The following is a 14047-nucleotide window of genomic DNA, read 5'->3' on the forward strand; positions in this document are numbered from 1 at the left end:
TCCACATGGATTTGTGTTAAATCATTCCACAGTCAGCAAAAGAGAGGGGAACATTCAGAATTTATTCATAACAGTCAAAAAAGAAGCATTTATACCAGTGTTATGCTAATTAGGATTTCTTACTACATATATTTAAAAGAAGAATCAACTGTTTTGTGGATTGACTATTCACAGCCATGTTAGCACAACAACACACTGAGTTGCAAATACAGCATTGAAAGAAAATAGGAAATATTGTGTTTGGAATATCCCAGGGCAGCTGGAGCAGCCAATCCCATTTGCAGTGCTGTAATAAGTCTGTTGGCTAATTGACCTGACAAAGTATTTTAAATGATCATGGTACCTGAGCTGGTCATTAGCACTGACTGCATTGCCAGACTGGTACATTTCATAGCTTTTATTAAACATCAGTAATTTGAAAGACATCAGTAATTTGAAAGATTTAAAGACTTACTTCTCATTTTTCTGAATATTCCTTTTTTTCAGTTGGCAGTGATTGAAAAGAATTTGCCTTGATTTTACCCCTGTGGACAATCAAATCGTGTTTATCTTCTTCCACCTGACCATCCAGTGCAAGGTCTGCCATGAGAGGCTGGTGAAGTGAGGACAGGGTGGCTCATGTGTAAAAACCACCCCAGGAGGTTCTCAAAGAGCCCTTGCTGCATCCTGTGGCCAGCCTGGAGCTTCCCTCTTTCTCTGGGAGGGTTGTGGCTGGCAGTGACTGCCCTCAGGCTACATTGCAATCTACAGCAGCACCTGCAGCCAGCAAGGACAAAGTAATGCAAACCAGCCCTGTACAAAGTACTTTTCCTTACAATTAAGGAGATTTTTTTTCCTGGCATTTATCTGTTTACTAAGAGAGCTTGTTAATGGCTCATTGATACAGGAGATGTACATGTAAACAAATGCCACAAGTAATTGGTGCTGTAGAGGGGACAACTTCACCCTGGGCCCCTCAAAAAGTGAGAGGCCATACTTCCCTCTGATGCAGTCTTGTCTAGCCCAGTACAGCAGCAAAAGATTTATTTTGTCAGGTGTTTTAAAGAAATAAATCTTTGTTTTGTTCTGGTAATTTCCTGGTAGTCTCAGAGTTACAATTTCCTGCTGCAGTTGTTTTTGCCTTAGGTAAAGATTTGTGAACAAGGCAGCTTGTCATCCTAATAAAAGCAAGGGCTGGATGCACAGTACTATGCTCCATTCTTCCCATCCTACAGTGCACTGACTTGGATAAAGAGAGGGCAGGACAGGTGCCAGTGACAGGGAGGAGAGACTGAAATCCTTTCTGGGCACCAGTCTGGCACGACCACAGAAGTGGTGAGTGAGCCATTGCTGCTGCTCCCACCAACATTCAGCTCTGATTAGCCCCAGTGGTACAATTATGTGTTAATGATTCCTGCACTGCAAGTTAATTAGAAAAATAAAAAATTACAAAAGGTCTTTCACGTAACAGTACATCAACATAGCATGTAAAAGTCAAGTGAATGAAAGGACAAAGCATTGCCAAGTCTTGGCTTTCCAGACTCTGGAGCTGAGTCCCCCTCCTCTCCCAACTCCTGTTTCCTGTTACATGATGTGGGAAAACAGCACAGAGGAGAGTTACCTGTAAGCTGTGGCTACACTGACAGTAGGAAATGCTAGGTGGGAGGTGGCAGTGGCAGAAAAAGGCAAAGCTTTCCTGCTCCATGGCATCCTGCTGCTCCTGGCCACTCCTGCAGGCGTGAGGTACCAGCAGTGATCTTGGTCCTGCTGAAGCATCATCTCCAGTCTTCAAAGGTGGGTGTTAAAAACCTGCTGTCATTCAGCATTTCATCCTGGCTCAGCAACGTCTGAAAGAGCAAGATGGGAAGGACTGAGGGGGTTTCATGAGAGGCCTGTGCTCCCAGAGACCCAGCTGCAGAGAGCTCGGGCTCACAACACCAGAGGTGAGAGCCACACACGATCAAAAGGAATTTCTTCAATACAACTTTAAATAAACTTTTTTGTGTTGGGGAACTTGTAGAGATTATGTGTTGGGAATTTAGCTGAAAAGAGACTGGAAAAGTACAAAGCCGTGGCTAATTCCAAGTCCTGCACCTGCTAGATAGCGTGTCCTTGGGCCTAGCTGTAGTAGGATAACAAATAGTGAAAGAGACATGAGAAAAGAGAGATGTAACCCCTAAGGAATGAGGAAGAGTTCATGGTATAGTTTAACCAATAGATTGCTTGGCTTACAGAATATTCATAAGCTTATTACTTGCTGTATAAGTGTTTGATGCTTTCTTCAATAAACTGGACCTGTGATGAACCAGCTGGTGTCCTGGTCCCCTTCCTACCACAATTATGTGTCTGGCATGCAACTCAACTATATTTCATAATTCTTCATTATGTCTTCCAATCACTTTTTTTTTTAATACATTGGCTTCTGTGGAATGAAGAAGCAAAAGTGAGGTGTTTGGTTTTGCACAGAGTTTTAGCTCATGTAAATTTTCAAAAGTCTGTACCTCGTTCCTAGCTGCTGTGACTGAGGTGGTGCTTACCTGTAAAATCTTTGAAGAATTGTTTTCATGTAAGGGGATGAATATCTGTCATTTTGTCAAAGAGATATCAGAGTTCATGAAAACTTAAGAGGCCTAAACAAAGCTTAATTTCTGGAGCAATTTAAAAGCAGGGATTGGTTTTTTTTGACTGAATGTGCCACCAGACTGTGAAGAGATACTTAACAAGAACAGAGACCCACTTACTGTTCATTACCACCAGCAATGACCAACTTTCAGAGTTTTAGCAGAGTACAAGGGTGACTTTGGAACAGGAGAGGAACTGGTACTTACTGTGAGGTGGGTTATGCCTTGGGAAAGAGCCCCTATTTGCATTACTGTGCCTTCTGAGTGTTCCATCTGTAAAAGCAGTCAGCAACTAGTTCAAATCAGACAGCATGTGCAATTTTATTCACTCTACATGCAGCTTTGGGAGGGATCTGTGCCTGGACAAATGAAGTTGGGGTAAGTTGAATAGCTCTTTAACAAAAATGCCTCTGTGCTACAAGGTATGGGAAAATGCATTTGATGATAGGAAGAGTGGATCCTGATTAAGAGACATTGATTCCATTAAACTTGTCCTTTAATTCACAGAAAAAAGAAAAAGCTTAACTGATACTATCAGTGAAAAATAATTCCTAAATGGTCTGACACTACTTATTTCTGGTAGGATTTCATAGGCAAGAAGTCCTTGATACAATCCTACCTCTTTTTTCATAGGAATGTCACCAGTTCTAGGGCATTGTGATTTCCTGCTCAGAAATCATGCTTAATAGACAGACCATGCTCCTAGAGAAAAATCCAGGCTTTCTGTCACACTTGAACAACTGCACAGTGCAATTCTTGGCCCCAAGTTAATGCATTCCCTCACAACTCCTAGCTGAGCAAGTGGACATCCACACTCATGGTCAGGGTTTGGTATTCTCCTGTTTAGAAGCAGTACATGGAAAAAGACCACGGTTAGCCAGTGAACACAAATGGGATGTTAGATGCACTGAACCATGCAAATGAAAAGATTACCTGCACAGTTAGTCTTTTCAAGGTTGTGACCATTCTCTTATTAGGCTTAAACTGTTTCTATGTCACTGGAGAAAGGCCAGTTTACTCCAGCTGCCTCTGTGTGGCTCTTGTGTGTTGCCGAAGTTCACACAAGGCTCCAGGAGCGCTCCGTTTTTCAGGGTTTACATCCCTTTACACAACAGCAAAGTTGAAATAAAATTTGATGGGTTTTATCATCATTTCTTTGTATGATGTCTAGACAGTTTCATTCACAAGTTCACTACTACATTACAAAAGTGAATTAACTATTGGTTTATTAATAATTTGTTCATTGCTGATGCATTGTCTTCATGTATATTATCTAAGCAGAACTACTCCCCACTGTACACCATGAAAGAAAAATTCAGTTGGATTCTCTGATTACTGTCTGTTAAAAAATACAATCCAGTTGTACTTTAATATAACTCAATAGCTTTGTACAAGTTTGTCCAAATGAATTTATTACATTAAAAACCACCCATAAAGATAATGAAAAAAAAAATAGCGTGCCATACTAAAATTATGAAAGCTAAAAGTACAAAAGTCTTATGTTTCCTGCAACCACACCCTTGATTGACAAAATACCTCGATCTTCAGAGTGTAAAGGTGTCATAGTCCTGAAAAAGGGCTTGAGGGTGGATGAGCTTATTATGATGTTGATTAAAAAAAACCCAACATTCTTAGTCTGGAACTCTTTCCAGTGTCCACAGCCAATACTTTTCTCTGTGAGTTCATGCGGATGTAGCAAAGAGTTTGTTATAGGGGAACATTTGGTTATTTGCAAGCTTTGGAATGCATGGAGAGGATGAGATGAGCATGGCATCAGTCTGTCTGTCCCACCTGATCCAGTTCCCTGTCAGTGAAAGGACTAAGTCCTTTGTAGCCACCGTAGTTTTTCGAAGTACCATTTGTAGCAGCTGGGCTTGTATCCATAGGACAAATGTAGTCTGTTGATTCATCAAACTTCTTTTTCCTTAAGTTTCCAAAATGCGAAAATCCAAGTTTCTTTGGCTAAAATAAGGAGTCAACACAAGTAGTTTGAGTAAAACAAGTAAAGTTGTTCTGTAAACATTTTAAATCCTCCCCTTTTTCAATTACTGCTATACCCTGGTGATTCAAGAATGTAGATTCTGAATTGACTACATTTGTTCTCAAATTGGAGTTCCAGTGGATGTTAAATGCATTTGCATGATGCTCCTTCTAAGGAAAGGCAGAACAGATTGCTTGGCTGTTTTCAGGACCTGACTGAAACAGGTACATAGCAAAAGGTCTGGTATCTAAAATTAAGGGAAATGCAGCACTCCTAGAATTCACCTCTCCCTACCCACCTTGGTTCCTTACTTTCTTTGTAATTCAGAGTGGAGAAGTCTGACACTGACATCTCCCTTTTGACAGCAGTACCTACCCGAACTTTGGCAGTGGTGGTCAGAGGTGTGTATGCTGCTGACTCCATGGTTTCTCTTTTTTCTTGCTGTGCCTCTGGCCCAATTAACACGTTGAAGTTGGTGGTGAGGTGGCGGCGCAGGAGGGTCTTTTGGGGCGGGATGTTCAGGAGCATGGCCAGCGTGTCACCGTTGAAGCGAGGTTCCAGGATCTGGAAAAAGGGCAGCATGTTTACTTTTTATATAAATATTTGCAATAAAAAAACACTACAGTGCTTAGCAGGGGATTTCTCACTAAGTACCTGCTCACATTAGGCCTTTTATAGCTCACTCTTGATACTGGGGTTTGAATGGGAAATACCTGAAAGGAGCCAAGAAAAAATGCTGAGCGTGATCAGCCATATATGTGTTTATATTTATTATCAAACTCATCAACATGTGTTTATATTTATCATCAAACCATACATTTTTTTGGGTTGAACATGTTTCCTTTCAGAATTTTCTGCTCTGCTCAGGGTAAAAACTTAATCTTAGTAGGATTTCTACCATTGCATTTTTGCAAAAATTCTACAGCAGTAGAATCATGGTATTTCAGAACCCTGACATTACTCAGCTGCAAATATTTCTGAATGTTTTGAATTAAAAAAATGTCATTCCTGACTGCTGTGATTTCAGGGTGGTTATTTAGCATGGCTCAGAGTTCTGATAAATCACTCAAAGAAACACTCAGGGATGCTTTATCAAAAAGCAACTTTTCCACAGCACAGTTGAGGTTTCCTTTTCTGTGCTGCTGTCACACACTTGTGCAGAGCTCAGCTTTGATTACAGAAAGTGTTTTAGCTGCTCCTTTTTTATTTTAGCTTTCCTTTGTGGAATGAAGATGCATGGATCAGACAAAGAGGCTCCTTAGAAGGCCTGATCACACTGCCACGTTGCAGATGTGCCTGCTTCTTTCAGCTTGATGAACATCAGACAAAGGATGGTTTGTATTACACCCTGAATTTTCAACATTACAGTCAATTTTTTAGTAGTGGAATGGTAAATTCTTACGATCAGGCCCCCGTGCACTCCGCTGCCTCGAAGGTTGGGTGCATATTCTGCCAGATCCACTGATCTCAGCCATTCCATCACTCTGTGGTTGGACCACTGCACCACGTCGGAAGGAGAGACGTTCTGTGGGAGGAACCACAAAAGGTGATGACACCACAGCCTGCACTGATTGTGCACAGCTCAGAGCTCAGCTCAGCTCAAAACAGCCTCCCTCCTCTTCCTCCAAGGGCATTGTTCTTCCCCGGCTGAGGGATTGTTTCTCTCCAGGCCCCTTTCAAGCAGTCCCTGATGAGATGGCAGAGCTGGTCTCACACTGGTGAAACCCCCGTGTGTTGCCTCGGGAAGTACAACAGCAGGGATTGCAGGTTACAGGGATAAAAAGGGAATGTTTGACAACAGGAAGTACAACAGCAGGGATTGCAGGTTACAGGGATAAAAAGGGAATGTTTGACAACAGGAAGTACAACAGCAGGGATTGCAGGTTACAGGGATAAAAAGGGAATGTTTGACAACAGGGCTATTGACAGTGTTTAATGCTAAGAAAAAACTGTGCTGATCGAGTAAAACCTTACCGATTTTAAAAATTAGGTCAGGTGAAGACAAATCATTCCAAATCATTCTCTTGGAAGATTAATTAACTTTTTTCCCACTATGCAAGTAACTTCTGAAGATAAACACATGAGGTTCAACTAATAAGTGGCATAACTGCTGCTTTAGGTGCAAGTCCCTAGAAACAATGATTCTGTTGTATCACTGTACACTGCTGACTTTCTATCCCTTTTGGCTGGGTCCAGGTAATTTGTACTTGCTTAAATTAATTTATTTCAACATTCTTTTACCTCCTCAACTGGCCTCCTGCGCAGACAGTGGGGATTGAAGCTGTTGACGTGCAGCACGTGAATGGCACATTTAATACTCAGGTGATGCAGCTGACTGGTGACTTTCAGGAAGAGAAGGTCATTCTGTGAAGGAGAATGCCATCACATTTAGGTGCCACAGAACACACACCAAAAACAAATATTCTCGCCAAGAAGAAAGAGTTTAAATTTGCTGTGTGGTTTTATACAACACTGCAGTAACTGTAGTTTAGGGAAGACGGAAGTTTATACTTTAAAGAAGGTTTGGGTTTTGTTAGGGTGGAAGTTTGGAGGGGGTTCTGTTGTTGGTTTTTTGGGGGTTTTTTTAACATTGCACCCCAGCAAGACCTGGCTAAAAAATGAAGGTAGAAGTGTAGCCTGTTAAGGCAAATCCAGGCCTTAACTATCCAGATTTGGGCAGGAGAATGGGAAGAAAACAGTGGCTGTGTGTGGCTCATGGTGTGCTGTGAATGTGGTCAGGGCTGTACAAATCACTGGATTTTCTGCTATTACTTTGCTGAATACTGTTGCCAACTTGGTGTGGAGAACAACGAGCTCCAGAGGTTACACATAAAACAGGTCATTTTACTTTTAATTGTGGTGGGCTACATGACATTGAAAGAGGGACTTTGCAGAAGTTAGCCCTAACATGCGACTTTTTTAATGGACCTTAGGAACAAATTCCATGCACTAGGCAGCACAAAGGAGATTGCTGGCACTATTTCTGTCTTGTAAAAAAATTTTAACTGCTCACATTCAAAGGAAAAATTTAAAAGTTTTTGCTTATTCAGAAAACTGAGGAAAAGGGACTGTACTTACCACAGTTAAGTACTGCAACATCCTCCCATCTACTCTGGATTCATGAAACTGGTCTTTGTACTGAGGCAAGCCAATGTCATCAAGCCACCCTGCAGATATGAGAGCAATGGGGAACCAAATCCAGATTGGTGAGGATAAAACCCTTCTCCCCTCTTGCCTGGCTTCTTTTTAGGCATTCAGGTGGCTCATGCTACCTGTTCCCTTTCCTGAGGGAAGCCTCTTGCCAGCAGCCTGAAAGCAATTCCCACCAACCAGCTTTGTCCACAGCAGCAGTCCTGTGATATTTGATTTTACAACACCTGATGGAGCACATCCTCTGCAGCACAGTGGAGCCCTTCCCAGCCTGAGCCCACCCATTTGATTTCCTGATGTCTGACAGGGCTGCCCATGGAAGAACACACCACAAGCTGTACGTTTGGATGTCAAGAACAACAGAAAAATCCTCAATTCTTCTATGGGGAAACTTGGTGCTTTTTAAAAGGTGCTTGCTAAGTGTTTAAACATGAATCAGGCTGCCCTGTCATAGAGGTGGGAGAAATTCCTTCCCAACCAAACCCGGGGGAGTCCAACCACTTACGTGTCACCCAGATATGATCAAGTTGTGCAGACTTCTCATCTTGCTTTGCATTTATAGCTTTAATGGCCAAAACCAATTTCTTCCTGTGCAGTGGATGCTTTATTCCCATTTCCTGGAACAAACAAAAAAAAAAATTAACAAAAAGTTTGCCCTGCCTCTGGCTCCTTTCCTCACGTGAGGTAACTCTGAAAATTGACATGTGGATTTCAGAAAGGTAGAGCCAATGGTTTGGAGGGGCCTGGTGGGACAGAATCAGCAGTGATTACCTTTTCCATGTCCTGAGGAGTGGCAGTTAACAGCGTGTGGCCTGATGTCACCCACTGCCGGGCAAAAATCACGTACTGGCCCAGGCCAAAGTCCTCCAGCCAGTTACAAACTCTTTCAGTGCTCCACTGGGCAAAGGGGGCATTGTGGTCGCTGAAAAGCACAAGAAACATTGGGAAAACCTTAAAGGAAAGAAGGAATGTCCATATTGGAAAGCTCAGGGTGTGCCAGGGGCAGCACAGCAGCGGATCTGTTGGTGGGCTGTGTTCTGAGGCCTCCTGGGAATTTGGCAGCCCAGCCACAACCTGTGAACAGCTGCAGGGCAAATAAGAATTTTCCATCTTCTGCTTGAAAAGAGGAAAAAGAGGATTGCTGAATCCTCATCCTTATGCAGATGAGGAGGTAATTATTATCCTTGCTCTTTAACAAGGTGAAATTCCTGACGCTCCACCAAGCAGCTGCAACTTGCAGCTGGAGGAGCGCAGGCTGGGGACGGATTTTTGCTACCAGGGAAAATTCTTTCCAGCTGTTGTGGAATGCCACGTGGACCGAAACGCTTGGGCAAAGCCCCCAAGAGGAGGGATTGGCTGTTGGGCACATTTAAGAGCAGCAGGGAGAGGAGGAGGAGCTGTTACCTCTTCTGGCCTTTGGTGTCCTTGGATCGGGATAAGCGCGGTCCAGCTGTTGCCCGCAGACCTCCCCTCCGGAACTCGGCCAGCCCCAGGTCGTCTGCAGGGAAGTTACCTGACTGAGTCCTTCGAATTCTTGCAAGACAAGAGCGCCACGACAGGACTGTTAGCTGCTGACAGAGGATTTGTTTGTTCTGCATGGAAACTACAGCGACAGCTGACAGCTCGGGGGATCTCCCTGGGAACCGCAATTGCCAAATTCCAGAGGCAGCTGAAGGAGTTCTAGGAAATTCAGCCTGGATCTAACTCTGGGGGAAAATAAAGGAGCTCCACAGAGCACTTTGATCCAATTAATAATGCAGGCTTGGAAATGGCTGCTGTTGCTGAAGCAGATCAAGTGGACACAGTGTTCCTTCTGTTTCCCCCCTTTTTTTTTACCTAGTATCATTCATAACAAGCAAATTGCTACAATTTAATTTTTCATGGCTAATAAAACTGCTGGCATGCTAAATTAATAGCATTAAGATGACAGCAGTGCCTTATTTCTTTCACCAGCATGATGCTGTGAACACTCCCAACATTTTTTCCTCCCCCTTGTGTACAAAAGGACACGCCTGTGCAATCCCAGAGCTGTTTTTGCTCCCCAAATTTTATTTTATTCTTGCTACAGATAACTGTAGATTTTGCTGGAATTCATTCTCAGCTGAAATGCTTTGACAGTGAATAATAATAATTAAAAAAAGACCTTACTTTCCCCAGATTTTCTTGATCCCTTTTGGACTCTTTCTGTTTTCTGGAGCCCATGGAGATTGTGGACCTGAATCTGTTCCCGAAGGTGAGAGGTCATCCGAGACCACTGTACCATCCATGTTCTCTGTTTCCCCTGGGTTAAGAACAGCATTATAGTCACATTTTATACTCATTATTGATAAAGCTGCTGTCTGGGAGGCTGATGTTTAAATGCAGGACATGACACGAAAGTAGAGATACCTATAAAATCATTCTTTTTTAAAAAAAGCCAAACATGCTCAGAAGGTGAAAAAACAGCTGGACATTTGATTAAAATTAAAAAAAAAACCAATAATAAAACATTGGGTAAAATAATTCTGTTATTTCAGTCTTTTCTATTTAACTACGTTATTTAAATGAATTGAAAGTCCTCCTGCCTGCTCTTAATACCTCAGCTCCTCCATCAAAATCAGTGGGAATTTTTCTAAATTCAGTGAAAACAGAATGAAACCAGGCATAAGGGCCATAAAAAGAAACCCCATGTGAATGCCACACAGCAGGAGCTATTACTTCATTTCAGTACTGCATGTAAGGAGTTCAGTCTAGAGGGCCCAGCTGGGATTAGTATTTCACAGGGAAAGGGAGAGGGAAAGGAAAAAAACCAAAGTAAGCAGCAAACTGAGTGTTGAAGTTGCATCTTGTTTGGGTACAGTACCTAGCACGGGTGCACTGACACTCCTGCCGCGATCTTCAGTCATCCCAAGAAGCAGAAAGCCAGATGGAGAAGCAAAGAAGATACAAAACACCAGCAAAATAAAGTCACAGGAGGGCAAAGTAGTTAAGCTAAGCACTTAGAGCAGAAACAAAAAGCAAAAGAAGCAGTTATATATGGAAGTGAATATGCATTGGTGTGCACAAGCCCCAAGAACTCTGTACAGATCACCTGGAACAGGTAGGGATGGAAATGGATCTGTTTGGGCTTTCCTAACTATTCTTGGAAAGTTTCAGCTCTTTAAGCAAAGTCTACAGAGCTCTACGAAGCTGCAGAGTATCTGAAATGAAGCAGTGGCTGAGATTGCATCAAAAAATTGCTCTGAAATACAGAATTGGAGGTGGAATGAATTCACTGCACATGCAAGAAACAAACCAGCCTGCAGAAAAAAATTCTCTTAACTTGGTGTATTTAAGAAGCCATTGCTTGTTTCTAGAAAAAGAACATTTTCTTTTTCAAGCTCACCCACCCTTGGATAATCCTGCAGTTAAAGACACTTCAGCATGGCTCATGCGTTGCCTGCAAAGTTGCTCTTTAAAACCCCCTAAACAACCAAAACCTATTGCAACCTTGAAACTGCAGTGTGCCAGCAGCTTTAGGGACCACGAGGCCTTAAAATTCACCAACCCCCACCAAAGAAAAAAACCACTACAGCCAAACAAAAAAAAAACCCCTACTGTAACTTTTAAAGTGCAGGAAGACTTCAGAATCACAAGGGTTATTCTTGTGCTCCTTCAGTCCTAAAAATACCTGGTGCTGTGCCTCACTCTTAACACCTTTCTGTCAACAAATCTGTGCTTAAGGTGCCACTGGAAAGAAATTAATTCAGGATTCCACAGGGCTGTGGCATGGAAATATATTTGTAATTCCAGAGTCCACAGATGTTTTTCTGCATGTAGTAAATTAAATTTTCACTAGTGGGTCCCCCACAGCTAGGCAACCAACAGTGCTGATAGAGAGATTTTTACCCAAAACTTTCATGTTTTTGATGGTTGCACTATGAAGTTTCAAGTGGTATTGTCAAGTGCAACAGAAAAAAAAAAACACCCTCAAAATTAAACCCGTCCCTCATTCTGCCATGAGTTATGTGAGAAGGAAAGGGGAGAGGAGAGGAGAGGAGAGGAGAGGAGAGGAGAGGAGAGGAGAGGAGAGGAGAGGAGAGGAGAGGAGAGGAGAGGAGAGGAGAGGAGGGGAGAGGAGGGGAGAGGAGGGGAGGGGAGGGGAGGGGAAAGGGGGAAAGGGGGAAAAAAAGGGGAAAGGGGGAAAAAAAGGGGAAAGGGGAAAAGGGGGAAAAGGGGAAAAGGGGAAAAGGGGAAAAAGGAAAAGGGGAAAAAAAGGAAAGAGGGGAAAAAAGGAAAGGGGGAAAAAAGGAAAAGGACAAGAAAAAGGACAAGAACAAGAAAAAGAACAAGAACAAGAAAAAGAAAGAAGTAGCAGGACATTCCCTTAGTGAACCACGCGAACATCGCAGTGCAATGTTCTGGCACAGCAGATCCCATCCCACGCCATCCCAGCCCCTCAAACAGTTTGGATGCTCCCTCTGGGGGAGGCACAGGTACATACTCAGGCCAGGGACGCTGCTGTCACCGTTGTCACTGGTGCCACATCCCTCTGGGGAGCTGTACATTCCCTGCTCCCCGTTCTGCAGGGCTCGGGGCAGCTTTCCTGGCAGCGTCTGGTACTTGCTGCCTTTCCCCACTGGCTTACTCTGTTGTTTTTAAAAGAGGGAAAGATAAAATAAGTACAAAATTCAAACTGCTCACAGCGTCTGCAATCTGCTACGCAATGTTCTTAAAGCTGAGAAAAAAGTATGGTACAAAATGACTCCACTCCCTGCATGCTCCTGCTTACAGACAACTCAATTTCAAGCCATCCATCAGCTGAAAGTTTCCTAGCTAAGACACAGCCCTGCCTTACCTCATCTGCTCCTCCCACTTCATCCACTCTGCCTTGCTTTAAAATATATGTTAAATATTACCTGGTTTTGCCATAAGAATTTTCCTAGCTGTCTCCCTTTCCTCCAGGACCCTGTCACTAATTAATTGTTTGATCTTTCCAAGGTCAACTTTGATAGTACCAAAAATGTGTTTAGTTACTTCTCAGATCATTTTTTCTCCCCCATTTTCCACCAGACTTTCTCTGTTTCTGCCTCACAGCTGTATCTCACTGGAATTCAACCCAAAAGTATTTGTACACCTCAAATTTCCACAAGCGTATTTCCTACCACCGTTAATAACAGTAAAAGAATCAAAGCCAAAGTTAGGGTACAGAAATTTAACTTTTGTAAGGACAAAAATCTCTTTGCATAGACAGAATTGTAAATGAGATTTTTTTTTTTTTTAATAATTACAGTTAATATATTTGCCAGTTCTATCACAGAACCTAATTTTCCTTGCATTCAAGTGATATCTACTTGGGCACCTTGCTCCTTTTACAAGGGTAGATGAAATGTTCCCATAAATCTGATGGCTTTGAGCCTAATAAGTTAATTTTCCAGGCAGAGCACATGTTTCAGGGGAGTACTTTTGCCTACAGTTTTGGAAATGGTCTGTTGGGTTTTCTCCAACACTGAATCCAGAGGAAAAGATGGACAAAACAACCCTGTGGGTGAAAGCTGCAGGACAGGGATACTTTTTGAGACATCAGTGAACCTGCAGCTCCAGCTGCCATTATTAGAGGGAGTAGTGTACATCCAATATGTGTTTTGGAATAAACTCCCACTGGGAAAGGTTTCAGTGTCAGAATGGAGGTTTCACAGGAAAACTTTGCACTGGAAATAGGCAAACCATATTTAATACACAGCAAAGTACAGCGTGCTTCTATTCAGTTACCCCACTCCAACAAAATTTTTTCAAAACATTTTCTGTGAAGGATGATACATTAAAAATTCTATGAGATAACCACTGCTTTATCTGTTCTGATTCCAAGGCCTAGAGGATTCTTTGGATACTACAAATGCAGGCCAGATTGCTCAGGTCTTCGACTCCTGCTCCTTTTTGGCAACTGCAGGAGTACATCCTGACTTGTACCAAAAAGAGTAGAGAAATTGTGTCTTACATCAGCAGTGTGCATTCTGAGACTGACTGACCTCAGCTTCATGTAACAAGCTTCTAGATAAAAAGTAAAAAACCAAAACATTTCCCTCTCAAATCTTTACCCCTTGTGTTGTTTGTCAGCACTGGAACTATGCAAACATTTTGAAGAGAAAAGGAATATAAAATGCGAACCAGCCATACCATCACAGCACATCACACCACACCAGAGAATTGTTAGGGAAGGATGCAGTTAATATACCTCTTGTTCTACAACAGGCTGTGCTGGTTTTCCATCTACATACTATGGAGTTTCAGGGAGGGCAATTTCAAAGTTTTGTGGAAAAAAGCAACAGACAAATGTTAGTATTAACATACATACATG

The 14047-nt window shown here is 42.5% G+C and overlaps 1 protein-coding gene across 1 annotated transcript in view; it reads right to left on the minus strand.

Annotated features, from left to right (window-relative positions):
- Positions 1-41: 41 nt before the first annotated feature.
- The window catches only part of PPFIBP2 (PPFIA binding protein 2), a 93096-nt gene continuing 79090 nt past the window's right edge, over positions 42-14047 (minus strand). Inside the window, exons 15-28 of the mRNA XM_054283603.1 lie at positions 13925-13966; positions 12194-12338; positions 10574-10606; positions 9880-10012; positions 9136-9264; positions 8503-8653; positions 8237-8348; positions 7660-7748; positions 6823-6945; positions 5984-6106; positions 4957-5145; positions 4392-4562; positions 2808-2873; positions 42-1826 (exon numbers count right to left, since the gene is read on the minus strand). Coding sequence (XP_054139578.1) covers positions 1755-1826; positions 2808-2873; positions 4392-4562; positions 4957-5145; positions 5984-6106; positions 6823-6945; positions 7660-7748; positions 8237-8348; positions 8503-8653; positions 9136-9264; positions 9880-10012; positions 10574-10606; positions 12194-12338; positions 13925-13966 — 1578 coding nt within the window. The 3' untranslated portion in view covers positions 42-1754. The remainder of the gene's footprint in view (positions 1827-2807; positions 2874-4391; positions 4563-4956; positions 5146-5983; positions 6107-6822; positions 6946-7659; positions 7749-8236; positions 8349-8502; positions 8654-9135; positions 9265-9879; positions 10013-10573; positions 10607-12193; positions 12339-13924; positions 13967-14047) is intronic.

The sequence above is a fragment of the Melozone crissalis genome, unplaced genomic scaffold, assembly GCF_028551555.1.
Source record: "Melozone crissalis strain CALT ecotype California unplaced genomic scaffold, PUWL_Pcris_2 ptg000038l_1, whole genome shotgun sequence".
NCBI classification, from domain to species: domain Eukaryota; kingdom Metazoa; phylum Chordata; class Aves; order Passeriformes; family Passerellidae; genus Melozone; species Melozone crissalis.